General features: G+C 43.5%; 2 protein-coding genes across 6 annotated transcripts in view; one reads left to right on the top strand and one right to left on the bottom strand.

Moving 5' to 3' along the window:
• Window positions 1-4,669, top strand: part of wdfy4 (WDFY family member 4) — a 39,225-nt gene extending 34,556 nt beyond the window's left edge. For all 4 annotated transcript variants that reach the window (XM_076974898.1, XM_076974896.1, XM_076974897.1 and 1 more), the window contains exons 56-62: window positions 388-548; window positions 672-830; window positions 983-1,162; window positions 1,583-1,765; window positions 2,215-2,302; window positions 3,046-3,166; window positions 3,518-4,669. In XM_076974898.1, the coding sequence (XP_076831013.1) occupies window positions 388-548; window positions 672-830; window positions 983-1,162; window positions 1,583-1,765; window positions 2,215-2,302; window positions 3,046-3,166; window positions 3,518-3,584 (959 nt within the window). In that variant the 3' untranslated portion in view covers window positions 3,585-4,669. The remainder of the gene's footprint in view (window positions 1-387; window positions 549-671; window positions 831-982; window positions 1,163-1,582; window positions 1,766-2,214; window positions 2,303-3,045; window positions 3,167-3,517) is intronic.
• Window positions 4,670-4,712: 43 nt separating this feature from the next.
• On the bottom strand, window positions 4,713-14,806 carry vstm4a (V-set and transmembrane domain containing 4a). 2 transcript variants are annotated; one of them, XM_076974903.1, is made up of 8 exons: window positions 14,438-14,806; window positions 12,944-13,339; window positions 10,260-10,313; window positions 9,489-9,596; window positions 9,300-9,333; window positions 9,093-9,211; window positions 8,539-8,603; window positions 4,713-7,652 (listed from the first exon to the last, which is right to left on the bottom strand). In XM_076974903.1, the coding sequence occupies exons 1-8, from the start codon at window positions 14,487-14,489 to the stop codon at window positions 7,491-7,493; spliced, it is 990 nt and encodes a 329-aa protein (XP_076831018.1). In that variant the 5' UTR covers window positions 14,490-14,806; the 3' UTR covers window positions 4,713-7,490. The 2 variants fall into 2 exon arrangements, with proteins under 2 accessions (XP_076831018.1, XP_076831017.1); XM_076974902.1 differs by having other exon boundaries at window positions 12,944-13,342; window positions 14,438-14,803.
• Window positions 14,807-16,448: the final 1,642 nt, after the last annotated feature.

Genomic DNA, 16,448 nt, shown 5'->3' with positions numbered 1-16,448 from the left:
TTAATAATCTGAATATCCCAAAAGGGTCTCTTTGGAAAATGAGATGAAAATTTGCTTCTCTCTCTCTCTCTCTCTCTCTCTCTCTCTCTCTCTCTCTCTCTCTCTCTCTGCCCCCCACTCCCTTCTTCCACTTCTTCTTATATTTCACTCCGTCATCAGTCTGATCAAGAGGGAAGAGCAGGTCTATTTCAGGGTGTCATTTTCATTTATGGTACTTGGTCAATTACATGCTAGATGCATCTTTAAGTGTGTAATTTCCAATTCAATGGAAAGTGAGTAGAGGGCAGATTATAGATGTCAGGAGATGCTTTGATTACATAATCTGCCGTATGCCGTTATGCTGAGCTGGTGCGAGTCTAATGGTGCCTCTCGCTGGGTTTTTGCCAGAACTGATGCATGGCCCGGTCGGCCATATTGTCTGTGGAGAGAAGGAGGTGGTGATGGTGGTGGAGAAGAACAAGTTGCTCCTGCCTCCTCACTGGAACACATATTTCTGTTGGGGTTACTACGACAACACATGTTCGTTTGGGAATTACACAACAGAGAAGGTGTTTCGTTTATTCACTCGTTCATTTATTTATTCATTCACTCACTCACTCACTCACTCACTCACTCACTCACATTCTTTCCAGTAGTAGTTGGTTGATCGTGGCTGGTCTTGTGTGTTTCAGAGCTTTGCAGTGTGGGAAGGCCTGGCGGACTGGGGAGAGGCTGTGTGTGCTTCCTGTCCCAGCAGTAACACAGTCATCACAGCTGGGAGCAGCACGGTGGTGTGTGTGTGGGATGTGTCCATCACCAAGGACAAGCTCAAGCACATGAAGCTCAGACAGGTCCGACATGCCATTAAAGACATGTTGATCTCAAAAGCATAGCCACAGAAACACAGCAGTTTCAAAAGTTACGGAATGTGGGGGGGGGTGTTATTTTGGATTTTGTTTCTAGACTGTTTTGTTAACGCATGCTGCACGTGTCTCTCTCACAGGCCTTATACGGCCACACGGACACAGTGACCTGCGTGGTGGCATCGGAGGCCCACAGCGTCATAATCAGTGGGTCTGAAGACCAGACGTGCATCCTGTGGGACCTGGATGAGCTTAGCTACATCACCCAGCTCCCCGATCACTGCTGCGGTGTGTCCGCCCTGGCCATCAACGATCTGACCGTGAGTTGACCCACATGGCTCGAGGTTCTCCCACTCTCCACGTCTTCGTCACATGTCTCGGTGTGTTCTGGCGTTCCCTCAGGCCCTCGCCTCTGGGCACGGTGGGGTGTGTGGCTCCGGTGCTGATTGGCCACAGAGCTGCTCACTGTATCTCAGCACCTCACGCAGGCAGCTGCTAGTCCCTCAGTTCCAGAATGTTCTAATCTAGTGAGGAAGGAGAGGCCCCAGTCACATTCTCCTCATCCTCCCCTAGGCTGAAGCCAGAGCCTCTCCTCTCACTGTTTCACATCTCCAAGAGTTCAAAACAACAGCGGGGGGGGGATTCCTGACACTGAAAGATGATACTTCCTCTGCGTTTGCTTTTTAACCTCAGGACTTTCCCTGCAGTGGTGCGTATTTACATTTTCCCCTTTCTGTCAGGGCGAGATCGTGTCGTGTGCAGGCAAGGATCTGTATCTGTGGACGATGAAGGGGCAGCTGCTGGCGTCCGTGAGCGCCCCCTGTGGTGTGGAGGGCAGCGTGCTCTGCTGCTGTTTCACTCAGAAGTATGAGTGGGACCCGCGTAATGTCATTGTCACAGGCTGCGCAGACGGCATTGTCAGGGTGAGCGCCCCGTACCTACGGCCACACACACATCACACGTACACACTTTTTCGGCTTTACGCTTTATTAATGCTTGGGCCGCATTGTGAGTTTTTAAAATGAGAATAGTTCTTAACAAGTAAGACTTGTATATAGGTAATAAATCTTTCTGCTAGTTTTTTTCTTCTGTTTAATAGTCAGGTAATGCAGCTGCAAAATATTCAAATCTGATGAGTGTGGTATTGAAAAAGGGCTCCCGGCTGGGCTCTGGACTCCCAAGGAACCAGTGATAGTAACGTATGCTCACTTTAGATGAGCTACGAGCGGTTATTAAATCAAAATGGTTTCTAAATTAGGCATCAAATTGGAACACGGACCTGTGCTACATCAATGGCCCGCAGATGTGATTTATGATTATAGCCTCTATTGCATTTGATTTTTTTTCTTCATTATGTGTGGCTCTCTTGCAGATATGGAAGACTGAATATACAAAGGTACAATTACCTGGACATGAGGAGTCTCAGGGGTGTACAGCATCGCCGTCTGCAGGGGACACAGGTAACACTAATACACTTCACCTTAACAGTGGCCCAGCCTGCGTTCTCCCCTTTAGCTGCCATTGGCCACGAGGGGTTAGATTGGCTGCCTCTATGACCGTTTCAACCAGGAGCTTCTGTGATGCATCTAATGTGGTCATCCATGAAAACAATAGAAGAAAATCCTCGTGTGTCATCGAGAGGGGAAGAAACCCACTGCGATGTGAAAGTTTTTTTTATTTTTTGTAATATCCCAGTAATGTGTGAAATGAAATAGCAGCAACCAAACACAAGAAATCTTTCACAGATGTTGTTTGTAAATCTGGTTATACTGGATGGTCTCTTAAGCGTCATGGTTGGAACACATGGCCAGACCAGAAGTTTGACTTGGGGGGGGGGGGGGGGGGGGGGGGGATGTGAGGAAAAGTTCATAATTGTGCACTGTGCATGCAAGGCATTAGGGCTAGCTACAAGGAATTATGGGGCAAAGTTATTAAACATACAGCCGGTAAACACTGATGAGCAATTTCGCTGATGTAGGCATGCAATTTAGAAAGCAATAATACCCAAATCCAATTTGGTGCACATTGGTTACAGCACAGCGTCAGAGCATATAAGTATCACAACGCACAAATTAAATTGGGGGAACTCTTTGTAACAGTGAAGGCTTTATATTAGATGTATTTTTCTCAATTTAACAACATGCTGACCATTAATAAAAGCAGCGGCTCATTCCTCACTCTTCTTGTCGTGTACGTCTCTCAGAACGGGCCGACGCTCGGTGGGAGAGGCACCTGGTCCTGGGTCTGGAGCTGAACCGGACTCAGACCATCTCCCGCCGGCGCTACAGGACAAACCCCGCCATCACGGCACTGGCTGTGTCCAGGTATGGCTGCGTCTTGCCCAGACTAGGGGCTGGATTGGGGGGGTGACCTCCTGGATTAACAGGACGTCAAGCTGTGTGTGAATGTTTCGTCTTCAAGGGGAAGCTCAGTGTTTAGTGGCATCAGGGAGGAATGTGAATGCACTAACCTGGCCGTGCCGTTTGTATTATTGTGTAAAAAAAAAAAAAATAGTACAGTGACGAAGCACCACACGAGTTCCCTCTATTGACTGTGTGTGTGTGTGTGTGTGTGTGTGTGTGTGTGTGTGTGTGTGTGTGTGTGTGTGTGTGTGTGTGTGTGTAATGAAATTCCCTACACTGTTGGTCTCTTTCCGTGTGTGTGTGTGTGTGCAGGAATCATGGCACACTGCTGGTAGGTGATGCCTGGGGCAGGGTTTTCAGCTGGACCTGTGAGGTATGACGGTGAGCCTGAACCTCGGTCTGGGTCCTGGCCGGCCAGCACCCCGCCCGGCTCTGGTTGCCGCCCCTCGTCAGTGGCGCTGTGTCCCGCAAAGCTGCCTGCTCACCTCCCCATCTCACAGCTCTCCGCACCTCTTCTAACTCCACAAACCCGCACCGAGCCCGCGGGGCTCCATCAATGACGCATACTTTCTTGGACTCAGTGAGGCTTTCTGGCCTGAGCCAAAAACAGAGAACTGCTTATTTATTTTAGATTTTTTTTTTCATTCAGTCTGCAGTCAGATGAGTTTTCTGCAGAGTGTGTCTCCCCCTCCTCCGTCTCCCAGGACAAGGAGACAGCTCATGCTTATGTCTGAGACATTGTCCTGCTGGGTGCTCAGTGCTGTCTGACAGCCACGCGTTATCCTATAACTTTAGGTTGTGTTTTCTTTCATCCTTCTATTCCTGTGACGTTTGATGAGTCCATGTCTTCCTGCTGTTGGGGAGCATGTCCGTCCGTGGGCAGCAGGCTTCTGCTCACTGTTCTGTTCTAGGGCCCTTTGAAGAACCTAATGCCACTTGATGGGCATCCTTGGGATTCATTACTTAGGAAGGTCTGCTGCCTACATTTACAGTTCATATTTTTCAGCACTGCTTGGAAAGTGCACTCACTGATTTTTGTATGGGAAGTGTAATCTGTAATTGAAACTGAGGAAAGTGGGTTGATGTGTCTTCGCTCATGGTGGCCCTGCTGATCTTCCTGGAGCCACGGAGGAAGAGAAGGGCTGAATAAACCTTCTCCAGACAGTTTCGCCACCAGAAAAGAATCTGGCCTTTTGGAATTTGGTTTACATACATGCCTAGCAAGCCCTTTTGCTAACCATATACATAAAATTATTGACCCACTTATCTGACTGTTTACCCATACAGGGATTTGTCAGTAATTTGCAGAGAAATGCCCTATCATACTTAAATAAACACACTAGACAATTGTTAGTTTGCAGTTTACTTTTTAGTAACGGTCCAGTAATGCTGTGTTTTTACCAGAGACACATTTTGTAGCTGGTGATAAACAGAATGATCATAATAAAATCTGCTTCACCGAGAGAGATGCTTCGTTGTGTTGTGTAAACTGCTCTTTACATTGAACTGGGTTCTATGAGGTTTTTTAAACCATAGTCACAGGACTACTAAAACAAATGTATCATCTTGGTCGTGAAATGCCTTCTTGGTAAGTATAAAGACGTCCGATTCTGAGCAAACAGGAGCTCCAGAATCGTTCATTTCATAGTGAACCGATCCAAAGTGGCATTTTCTCTCCCACATGAATCATGCATACTGTAATTGTACAGGCATTTTTACAAGAGTAATATGCTTTCTGTAAACATTATGCCAGTGCTGTTTTGTGAGCAGCGCGACATCAAACTTCAGAAAAAAACTATGTCGTCTGGGATTTAATCGCCTCTACGAGACGACCTGTCTGTGCTGTGTGAGCCCTAGTAGAGCTTTTTTTTCAGAACCACAACCACAAGTATTGAGCAACACCACAACCAACCTCAGCCCATCATTAACTCACCACATCAAGCTGTGTGAGTAACATTTATAAACATCACATATCCACATTTTGTAAAATCATCAAAAAACAATGTCTATTTATTACTATAAGCGTTCAAGGTATCCCAAATATGCATACCTATGACTGTAGTGGTTTACTAAGACATGACATGTACTTCATGCAAAAATAGGAGTCTACATGAACCTGCCAGTAGTTTGCATCATATTGTTCCATGAGTTGCTTTTGTGCTGTGCAGGTAACATCTAAGATGTCAACAGAGCGCAGGAAGCCGCAGGGAGCAGGTAAGATTTCATTTAACTTTAACTGAATGAATCTAAGTGTGATGGTAAAAGCTAATCGCTCCATCTAACCATTTTGTGCTTCATTTGTTGCCTGCCATCCACCCCCCACCCTCACCCCCACCATCACACCTTGATGTGTTGCTGTGTGCTCGGAGACCAGGGCCGGTCATGCCATGCCTTGGGATTCCCCAGCTCGGCCTCCCCAGGCATGCTCCGCTCCCTCCGCAGGGCCCCAGGAGAGGGCAGAGAGGGGCCGGGTTCCTGGGGAGCGAAGGAGCTCCCAGCGGGCCACGCTCCGAGTGCCTCCCTTAAGGACGGGGTTAATTATTGCGTTACTCCCTGCCTTTCAAGATTGCATTCTCTTAATGGCTGTCATTAAGAATGCTGTGCCATTCAGGAAAACGTGGGGGGGGGGGGGGGGCAGGGTGCTCAACCACTGTGTGGAATAAGGTTGGGAACATAACATCAGACAGGCTGCGTCTGCACTACTCCAACACGGGTTCGTTGGTATTGTAGACTTGGCATGTGCAGATAAGGAAAGCTGTGTTCAACCTGTTTTATGTCACAGCAGACCAAAGTTGGTGCATTAAATAACGTTTCATTTGATATTAGAAATCACCTGTGAACCGCACAACAGTTCTAGTTCGTTAAAAAAGGCAAAGAAAGAAAGATGCTATGTCGTTAGCAGCTGGTTTGAACTGGGAAGACGACGCTATTCAAAACAAAACAGAACTGAATGCAGATGACTGCAGTTCCATGCCTGTCCTGGCTCCTGTCCAGGTTGTGGTCTGCTCTGTTGTGGGTCCCTGTGCGTGAGGTTCAGCTCTGCTTTGTTCTGCTGCTTTTGAGCATGGAGAAACTAAAGAGGACATGTAGGTCCTGCTTGGAGCCCAGACGCAAAACAAGAAGTCAGAAAGACCCTGTAGCAGAAGAGAAACTGCAAAACTCTGCATGGTCCTGTGGAGGGGGGAAAAATCGCCCAGGACAGCACAAGGTCATCATTGTTGTAAAGAAAGGAGTCGGAGTCAATGGAGTGTGTGTTTACTTTGTGGTTAAAGCTAATGGTCTCTCTCTCTCTCTCTCTTTCTTTCTTTCTTTCTCTTTCTCTCTCTCTCTCTCTCTCTCTCTCTCTGCAGCTGCTTGCTAATACGCACAGTGGCCACAGTGAAGAGGGGGGTTGCTCTCTTTAACCTTTGTGTGAGTGGCTAATTGTGCTAAGTACAGGCGCTTAATAGACTGGAAAATAATCATCATCTATCTCGTGGAGAGAGGCAAATGACCTTCTCAAAAGACAATGGCTATCTCAGGTTTAATACGTCAGTGGTTTTATGATATTAAATGTCAAACCATTTGGGCTCTTCTGAATAATTAAATCAAATAAATTATCGCACCTAGGCAGAACCATCTTGTAGCCTAACCCAATTATAATGCACTGTAAAGCTAATTATTAAGCATGATTACAATTAGTATAATTTTAATAAATGTAACCATTAGAGGGTTCATCACAGTCACTGACTTTGAGGCATGTGGGGGAAATGGAGGAAGACGCACTTCTCAGCTCAGAGAGGATTATAACAGACCTGAGAATAAACAGAGACATGGGGCTTTGTTCATGCTGTCCAGCAGCGGCAGTACACACTGCCCTCACAGCCCTTTACGTTTGACCTTTCCCCACCACCAGGCCATCAGCGCTCCAGGAGCAGCTTGGAGCTTCTAACAGAGCACGGCAAATGGGCACAACGTAAACTTTGGTGGTTGCATTTTTATTTACGATGTTATTTTGGTTTAGGTACTAAAAACCAGCCTGCCAACTGCAGCAGTCAGTTTTGGGGGCTCGAAATGATGTTTTGGTCTTTCTTGTGTAATTGAATGCGAATGGGAATATAAATAAAAGACTTGATGTACAATGATTCTTGTTTTAAAAATATATAGCCTATATATCACAGGCACAATATTTGATATGCCAAGGTAAAAAAGGTAAAACGCCAGATACTGGACTAGTACCTCTATACTACAAATAATACAAAAAATCAAAAAAGGTAACATAAATAATTAAAATTCAAAGCTGGGTTCACACTTGCTTTTCTACAAAGAGAATCTGGGCGTATACAGTTCCTGTGCAGTGTGCGTTGGCTTCTAGCTGTGTGCTCCCCGAGTTGCTGCTTTTAGCTTCGGGCAGCGGTTTGACCAGCTCCAGCTCTGCGTATGTCAGGCTGTCGTCCGCCACCCTCGGCTGCAAGGCAGGATGGGCAGAGAAGAGAAAACAGTGTTTCAGAATACCAAAGACCGTCAGTGGTCAGAGGTCTGAAGATGGAGTCGCTAACGTAGGAATGCATGGCTGAATCAACAGGGAATTACAGATCCAGTTTTAGAATTGGTTTCTTTGGAGAAAAAAAAAAGTTTCTTGTGTCCGAATACGTTAAAAGGTTTTACCTCAGATTCCATGTGATACAGTTTGATCAGTTTGTCATATTGAGAAATAGGTTTTCTTAGAAGTACTTAAATACATCTAAAAAAAACACCTTTAATTGTCGGTTTACTGTAATTCTCTGTAATCCCTTTCACTCAGTTGCATGCACTGAGTGAATAGCATTCATATATAAATTTCAGCATCATGTGAATCAAATTTAAGTGCAGTCTGGTCAGTCAGATTATTATTCCAAAGAGCCATTCTGTAAGATGGGGTTGAGTATCACACTATGTTTAAAATGTTTTTAATTTCAATATAAGGTAATGTAATGAGAATCAAGATTATTGAATAAATACTTGAGCTTCAAAAAGCAATAAAGGTAAATACAATTAGAAGTCTCATAAATGGCAAATGATATAGCAATATATTCAGCAAACATTGCTGTATCAAAAAAATAATAATTTCCCCATTGCATATTTCTAGCAAATAATTACTAAGTTGGCAAAAAGATTAAATAAAGCACAGGACGGTTTTTAGAATGCAAACGTTATACAATCTCCAAGAAACAAGATTACCCACATTAATTATTAAATCGAGCATCAGCCTAGAATAGATTGTATTTGACAGTTCTGAAATTATATTACAATTGCTTAATTACCTTAATTATTCTAGAAATTGACTGTTATAAATAAAATTAAATGATTCCTACCATTTGTGATTTTCTAGGTTGGACTTTTAAAAGTTTGGTCCTACGTGGCTTACGTGGCACGGGAGCTGTAAAAGAAACACAATGTTCCAAACAAGTGAGATTACATTATCATACACATATTCAATGAAAACTGAAAGATTAGAATCAATATTGGCTAATTCAGTGTATCCTGTGCCTATTCGAGATGTGCCATTTGAATAGTTCAAAGTTTTGGTATGTTACTTTGTTATCATCTACTTGTGTCCCAAGATTTGATCTAAGCCATCTTAACCAAACCCTTTAATACAATTACATAACTATCTCTGATAAAGTTATCTGCTGATTAAATCTATCTACGTATCTACTTGTGATTACTTATGATTATCTAATTGTGATTTCTAAAATTACTGATTCAATAACATAAAAAGCAATTAGTGTATATTGTGGTAAAGTAGAACTGAAGAAAAGAGCAGACATAGGATCATTAGGGCAGAGTTTAATGAGTTAATCATTCTTACACCTGGAGTTTAGCACTTTCAATTTGTTCCTGTGAGGGTCAGACCAAAGACTCTTACCTTTCACTGGGATCCGTGGTGGTTGTGGGGTGACGTCTTTGGGCGGAGCTTTGAGACGTTTCTCTTTCCTGTGTGTACCAGGAGAGGAACTGGCCACACTGGTCACTGTCTCCCCTGAACTACATTCATAGGTAGGAACAAAATCTAAGAACAAGAAATCATTGTCTCATAGACAGCAAAGTATCCAGCCCGGTGTAGAGAGCTTACCTGCTTTCAGGACACTTCACCAAATAGTAGCTGGCTAGAACGATACAAAAAATGTCAAATGTGATTTCATGTAAAATTAGATATTTGCAAATACAGAAATAAATTGTATAGCTATTCAATTTTACACAGATTTACAAGCTAAGCTGAGATGATGTGGCTGCTTATGTCATAAAACAGAAAGCTCGTCACCTTTTAGCCTGTGCTTGCGTTGTATATACTGACACGTGATTGTCAGGGTGAAGAACAGCATACACAGGAGACCTACTGAGCAGATCAGCACTGCACACAGATAAAGATCTGAAAGGCCATTGAAGAAAAGAGGAGTCAGTGTGGGGTGTGGAGTCAGTGTGGGGTGTGGAGTCAGTGTGGGGCTGTGGTGTCAGTGCGGGGGTGTGGAATCAGTGCGGGGGTGTGGAATCAGTGTGGGGTGTGGAGTCAGTGTGGGCCTGTGGGGGTGTGGTGGGGGTGTGGAGTCAATGTGAGGCTGTGGTGTCAGTGTGGGGGTGTGGAGTCGGTGTGGAGTCAGTGTGGGGGTGTGGTGTCAGTGTGGGGCACTAGCAAAGACATAATACAAAAACAAATCACATTTTCTGCATCACTCGTATTTTCTAGCAAAACTCTGTGTACTATGTCTAAACAAATCTGATATATTTTGTTTTTGCATATTATTAATCTACTCTAGGATTTCTGACTGCATCACTGTGCTATTGTTGGATGGGAGAGGAACTCCCGTTGTACTGCAGTGAAACTTTGCTTTCATGTGAGGGTGGAGAACACTCATGGGGAAGGGTTGGCCAAAGGAATGAGCCAGAGAAGATCTGCTTATGGGGAATGTTAAATCTGAACTTTTCTTTTGTAGCTCTGCAGTACTTTCTGATACTGGAGACATATAAACTGGTACGGCATAATCTGTGTATTTACTGTATCCCTGTTAATTTGAATTAAAAAACCACACGCTACCTTGAAACAAGCGCCATATATTATCAGTGTTCTCCGAGGCTGCAGTGTAGTGCACTGGAATCATAAAGGGAGAAATGGGTTAATAAGCACATAGAGAGTTATATCTCACAGACTTCAGTGAAAGTGATTTTTACAGACTTAAACTCTTAAAGCGGCCTCCTATGTGCAATAAAATACAAGGGTCTCTCACAACAGACTGCAGTATTTTAGCTACACGTTTTCAATAATAATTTGCAGAGCAGTGAATAGTGCACCAGCATGCTTAAACACCAGATCACACGCAACACGCTAAACCCACAATCCAAGCACAAACTGCCATTTAGACTGAAACAATTTGATATTTATGCATCTTGGGAATATATATTTTTTACATTGCTGAATGTCTCTGCATGCATCCTGAACACTGCAAAACATTTGTACATGTCCTTTATATGCATGTATCCAACAATATTTTGTTCGGTTCACTACATAAGTTGGCATTCTGCTGTTGTTTTTATTGTCCATGCATAATATATAGAATACTGGCTTGGTGAGGGTCTGTGTTTGATGAAGCTTCAATGAGACAGGGTCAAGGACATTTAGAGAGACAGAGGACGCTGCTTTAGAAGTCTCACAACACACTTAGCCTTTGGCCCCGAAAATGGGCCATTCATAAATCAGCATCATAGAAGGAGTAATAAATAGATATTAACACATTAGGGCAGCATTAGGGAATTTCACAGGGACAAAATTCTATTACAGTTTCGCCTTTTCATTTGGTTTACTTTTATAATGTCACATTTTAGCTGTGAGATCCTGGTAAAAAGTTAAAGCAGTCATATGGATAAGGGAGAGGGCTATTCCTCAAAGGGTTGGTGGTGGTGGTGGTGGTGGGTTGTCCATCAAACTTCGACTGGCCTTTTCCAATCCGATTATTCTTTGAGGTCAGAGAAAATTGCCTGCAGATGTTCAGTTCACTGCTAAACAGACTGTTATCACAGAAGCAACAACCTTTACTGGAGGCTCTCTACTTACATGCAGTCATTAGTGAAAGCCAAAACTAAGAACAGATTAGAATATGTAATATTATAATAAGAATCAGTGATTAATGAAGTAGACTCTAATGTGCCAAGACAGCAAAAAAGTATACGGCGTAGGAGAGTGAGACACTTTCCCAGACCTGTGCTCTGGTATGGGTCTGTACATCACCAGAGCACACATGCTCTTCATTAGCACCAGCGCTAGCCCCACTGACGACCAGACTGCCTTCAAGAACCGGCTCCATTCGAGCAGGTATACGACCTCACATCTGATCTGCATTTGCTGTTTGCAGAGCAACCTCTCTAAAGTCTGCCACTTTGCAGAGCTAAAGTTGTTTTTCCGCTAGCTTTGCAGAATGGTAATAAGAGTGTAATCTTTAAAAAGGTGGACTCGGACGTAAAGAGGTATCACTGTGGCCCGTGGGAACAGGATTTGTTTGTGTGCTGCGACTGTTCCTGAACTAAGTGGACTCAGCTGGTGGCAACAGGGTGGTTAGTCTAAACTCTGGAGCTGGATTGGACCTCAGCTGGTGGATGTTGTTGTGTGTCTGTCGCTGCCCTGGGAGAAACACAACGTCCTCTTCCTTCTTTATTACCTCTTTGTTGTTTACACTCTCATTCAGTTTTCTCTGTTTTGGCCTCGTGGAGAAGGGTGTAGATGTGGTTATTTAATAATACAGGCAAACCCACATCCTTTAACTCATGAGCTCTCTGCTGTTTGCATGCAACATGGTATGAATGAACCACAAAACTACAAATCAGAAGTGCACAACATGAGGAAAAGTACCGATTCCATTTGTATACAAAAGACATTTCTTCCAGGAGGCTTTACAAAGCACAGTAGGTTTCACTTTTGAGTGATTATGCCATCTACGTGACATTCAGGTCAAATATGTTGGACATATTTTTTATTCTTGATCATCTCATGAGGCTTTAGTGATTGCCTTGCATCAGCTAGCGGGTTTATCCAGGGTATTGTAAAGCATATGGGCCTTCTCACTCTCTGAACAGCATAGGAAAATTCCTAAAGCAGCCAGAGTAAACGTTTTTTTTTTGTTACACACAGGCCAATCTTCCCTGATCTGTCCTCCCAGCATGCCGAGGTTCCTCACGTTTACGGCCTCGTGGTCTGTTTGTGTTGGCCCCAAACACATTTCTAGTAGAAATGATATATATGCACAGAGGGTGGACGTCCAATGCTTATACGCTCAGACTGACTGCGAGGTAGGACCTTATGGGGGAATTTATACTTCTTTTTTTGTCTTTTGTCTGCAAAAGGTTACTGCAGGGTGTCCCTGATACTGGTGCTGGCAATCCTGAATTATCATTTGATCTGTGAACTAAAGCAGATGTATGACCATAAAAATTTGTAAATACTTTTGAATAATCTGCTGCTGCAGTCCTTCTTTAGGCTGCAGGGTTGGTAGGCTGAAAGAAACAGCTACTGTGTGGTTAGCCCTCACCATTTCTGACTATGATATTTTCACCTCTCCAACACAACCACAGTTTTCCCTGGAAAGGGTTTTGAGGCACTGGACCAAGCTGAAGATTTGAAGTGCCCGTGAACTTCTTAGGTTGCAGAGCCTTCATGATTGTTTAATGTTTTCTTTTGACACCTGTTCTTGTACTCATGAAGGGCGTTATAAAAGCAACGGCTGTTGTTACCTCGTAACTCCATGGAGCCTGTTCCGTTTGAGGAACTTCTCCACCTGTTCCTGTGTCTGCGTATCTCTTGCACTTTGCAAGTGTAGTTGCCTCTGTCTTCCCTGGACACGTTCTGGATCAGCAGATGATAAATCTGCCCTTCCACCTCCTCCCAGAGCTGGAACTTAGTCTGGGCAAAACTACGACTGTAGTTCCCGTAGTATTTGGCCTTCTTGAAGTTCATCTTGACCACCAGGTGCTCATCGTCGGGTGTAGGGAAGTAGAGCCAGCGCAGGACGAGGACACTGCTGCTTCTCTTCTTCTGAGACACCAGGCACGACACGGTGATGTTCTCACCTTCCAGACACATACTGACTGGTCCTGGGGTGACCGTAACGTTCAAGGCTTCAGTCGGGTCTTCTGGGTGAAGAGGTGGGATGAGGAAAGCAGAAAGGGACACAAAAGCATTTATTTAGGTGTACTGACATAGAATAGACTGGCTTTAAATGTTGTCTGTGAGGTATTGAAATAAAATATATTATAGAAAGGCAAAGATTAACTTTCTTTCATTAAGAAATGCACACCGGCATGGGAATGTGTTGCTCTCTTAAATATTTAAACATTTTGACATTCTGTTATTGTACCACTCTAGCTAGACACTGTACTCTTCAACCTTATCATGACTGAAAAAAATGTTCCTGAGAACCACAAACAGAAAAAAAAATGTGCACTGATACTGAAACATGTGTTCTGACTCCAGAGAACATTGTTATGACAACCAAAGAAAAAATCTGGTGCATCGCTAGGCCATGGTTGCCAGTAGGCACGCAATGTCTGGGTAAGGCCAGGCTCAACATGCAGACAGTAAAAACTACAGGTGGAAAGGATTTGTGTGCCTTCTTGAACCAGAAATGAGAGCGGGAAACGTGACAAGAAGATTGGATCCAGCTGGTAGAAGTCTTTGTTACACTTGTGTTTGGTCCCGATTACCGAGTTCTGTAATTGGTTAACCATGGCAGTGTTTTCAATACAAAAGCCACAACACACCATTTCATCATAAACAATGGGCCCCATGCCACACATGATGGGAATATTTTTGATTGGATCCCCCTGAGGGTATCTGTCAGCTAACTTTCTGAATGCCCTAGAAACTGTGGGACTTTGTATTATATTATAATGTATACTCAGTGGAATAGAAATATCATAATTAAAAAATATTATTCGATGACTTTATTTATGTGGTTTTAGTAAAACAAAAAAAGATTGTAGCTGTAGGGTGTCTCAGCAACACCATTATAATGCATCAACGCAACTAAGATGCTCTTTGAAAGTGACTTTATCCTGCTGATGTTACACAAAAGTTTCACAAAGTTCCAACATTAAAGTTTGCTGCATCTTCTCATACCTGCTGTGGTTTTCCTCTACCCAGCTTTAGCTAGGTACTCGCTAAAAGTTCCTCTGAAGCACCTTTTCCTTTGTGCATCGTAAGGGCAAAAGGCAAATAGACAAGCTTACCTCCGAAGAAGGCCCTAGTCAGGAGAACTATCACCACAGAGGAGAGCTTCATGTTGCGGCCCCAAATGCTCCATACACCCAGCTAAACAACCAGAACAAAAAAGTGTCTGAGTTTTACGCCCCTATTTTCTTGCCCTTTCTCCGTCCCACCGTGTCTGTGGATGTGTGTTCAGCATGGAACAGTGCACGCTCTGTTCCCACTTAGAAACACCCCTCTGCCTCTCTCTCGCTCTCTCTCTCTCTCTCTCTCTCTCTCTCTCTCTCTCTCTCTCTCTCTCTCTCCTTAATCACTCCCCTCTCCAGGAAAGTGTTTGTAGGAAATGTCATTTCCTGAAAAGAGTTTTTTAGGCAGCACAAACACGCAGCTGTACCCACACCGTTTGAGCGGCAGGCTGTGGAGGGTGGGCCGCCTGCCTGGGCCGCCTGCCTGGGCTGCGTTAGTGTGGGAAACCCAACTCGGTCTCTCATGTTCAGAAAAGCTCACGAGTGCAGTGAGGGAGAAGACTTTGGCTTTTTACTCTTCCCACCTTCCGTGGGACTTCTGAGAGTCCCTGCAATCTGGAGCAGAAGGAATGTGATCACTTTCGTCTCCCAACACCCAAAGAGCCTGTCCATCCATTTCTGTGGTTAGAAACATAACGGTTTATTGGGCGGTGTAATGTGCTGAGCTGGTGGTTTCCATGACGGCAGAGTATTGCCAAGGGGAGTGAAATTGCACAACATGCTTATGTGTAGCAACACAGTAGGAAATCGCAGCTCTCACATTTCTCACACATGCATTTGCATTAGCAGTGTAAAAAAGCTTTTAGTTTGAATGTTTCTGAGGTGAAAAGAAGGAATTAGTAACAATGTACATAATGTCATTCAAAGTCTGAGCTTTCTTTACAACACTGGCATACAACTTGATTTTAAAATCAAAATGAAAGGGAATTACAAACAATACAAATACAGATTTTCAGTGCTAAACCATATAAAATAAGACAATGTATTTCTAAAAAGCAAGATCCCATAACTGATTATTGGTGTTTGAAACTGCATCTTCTGTTTGTAAAGTTCACTGGACATAACTGTGCCTCATCTAAACTGTAAATGCAGAATGTCAACAAAAAGAAGATGAAAATGAAATGAACAAAATGAACAATAAAAAGTTAGGACTAAAATGATAAATTACAGTGTATAATTGTTATTTTAACATTGTGTTGTTGTTATTATTTTAAAATATCACATTGTTCTTAAAATTGTTATTGTCAATACAATATGTAGAAACCTTTAAAAATGAACTTTCTTTCTTTGTAGCTTTTTGTTAAACACATTATTCAGAACTATCATAAATTGAACTACCACTTTTCATTTAAGATTTGGTCGTGCTGAGTCTTTAGAGCTCCAGTGAGCTCTGTTTGTGCTCTTAGGTAGAGATGTAATTATTTAGGACAGCACTGCGTTTTGCTCCCACTTCCTACAGCCGGGCTCCACAGCGACACCATCTGGTTGACACCGGGAACACGCACGCTTCCTTAACGTCAACACAAGCGTAAATAATAAGCATTCATTGATAGAGGAAAATATTATCATTAATTTAAATTTACGATCAAGTCATCACTTGTAAACATAATAAGGCAAGCCTATTTATTCTTTCGGTTATTCAATTAAAGTCTGAGACATCGCCCACCCGCAGTGTTCTAACTCCTGCAGTGAAATGTTGCATTTCATATGAGCGCAGATTAAAAGATCTCATGGAGTGAAGCTGTTCGTCAATGAGCAAACGACGCCTTAATCTAATACATGAGTCAGCAGGAGATAGCACAGCACAATCACAGACAAGTGTTTATGTAAGATATATCACATATAAAGCAGTGGCCGGGTGCTGACCACCCAGCCGGGGCCGGGACGGGTTGGGCCGGGTTGGGCCGGGGCAGGTTAGGCCCCAGACTCGGCCTCAGTCACACCTCTTTGAGCTTTTATTTGGAAGTTGAGAATCAGGGGAAATCAAAGCGAATGCACTTTCATATGT

This window comes from Brachyhypopomus gauderio, chromosome 15 (genome assembly GCF_052324685.1).
Source record: "Brachyhypopomus gauderio isolate BG-103 chromosome 15, BGAUD_0.2, whole genome shotgun sequence".
NCBI classification, from domain to species: Eukaryota; Metazoa; Chordata; class Actinopteri; order Gymnotiformes; family Hypopomidae; genus Brachyhypopomus; species Brachyhypopomus gauderio.
This window is presented reverse-complemented; position numbering and strand designations above follow the sequence as displayed.

Bases quoted from the DNA above. Each gene is read 5' to 3' on its own strand.
- vstm4a (XM_076974902.1), bottom strand. From the start codon at position 14,489: ATGAAGCTCTCCTCTGTGGTGATAGTTCTCCTGACTAGGGCCTTCTTC. The intron at 13,343-14,437 runs GTAAGCTTGTCT...CTCTTCACCCAG, and splicing joins GACTAGGGCCTTCTTCGGAG to AAGACCCGACTGAAGCCTTG. The intron at 9,597-10,259 runs GTAGCGTGTGGT...ATGGCCTTTCAG, and splicing joins TATATGGCGCTTGTTTCAAG to ATCTTTATCTGTGTGCAGTG.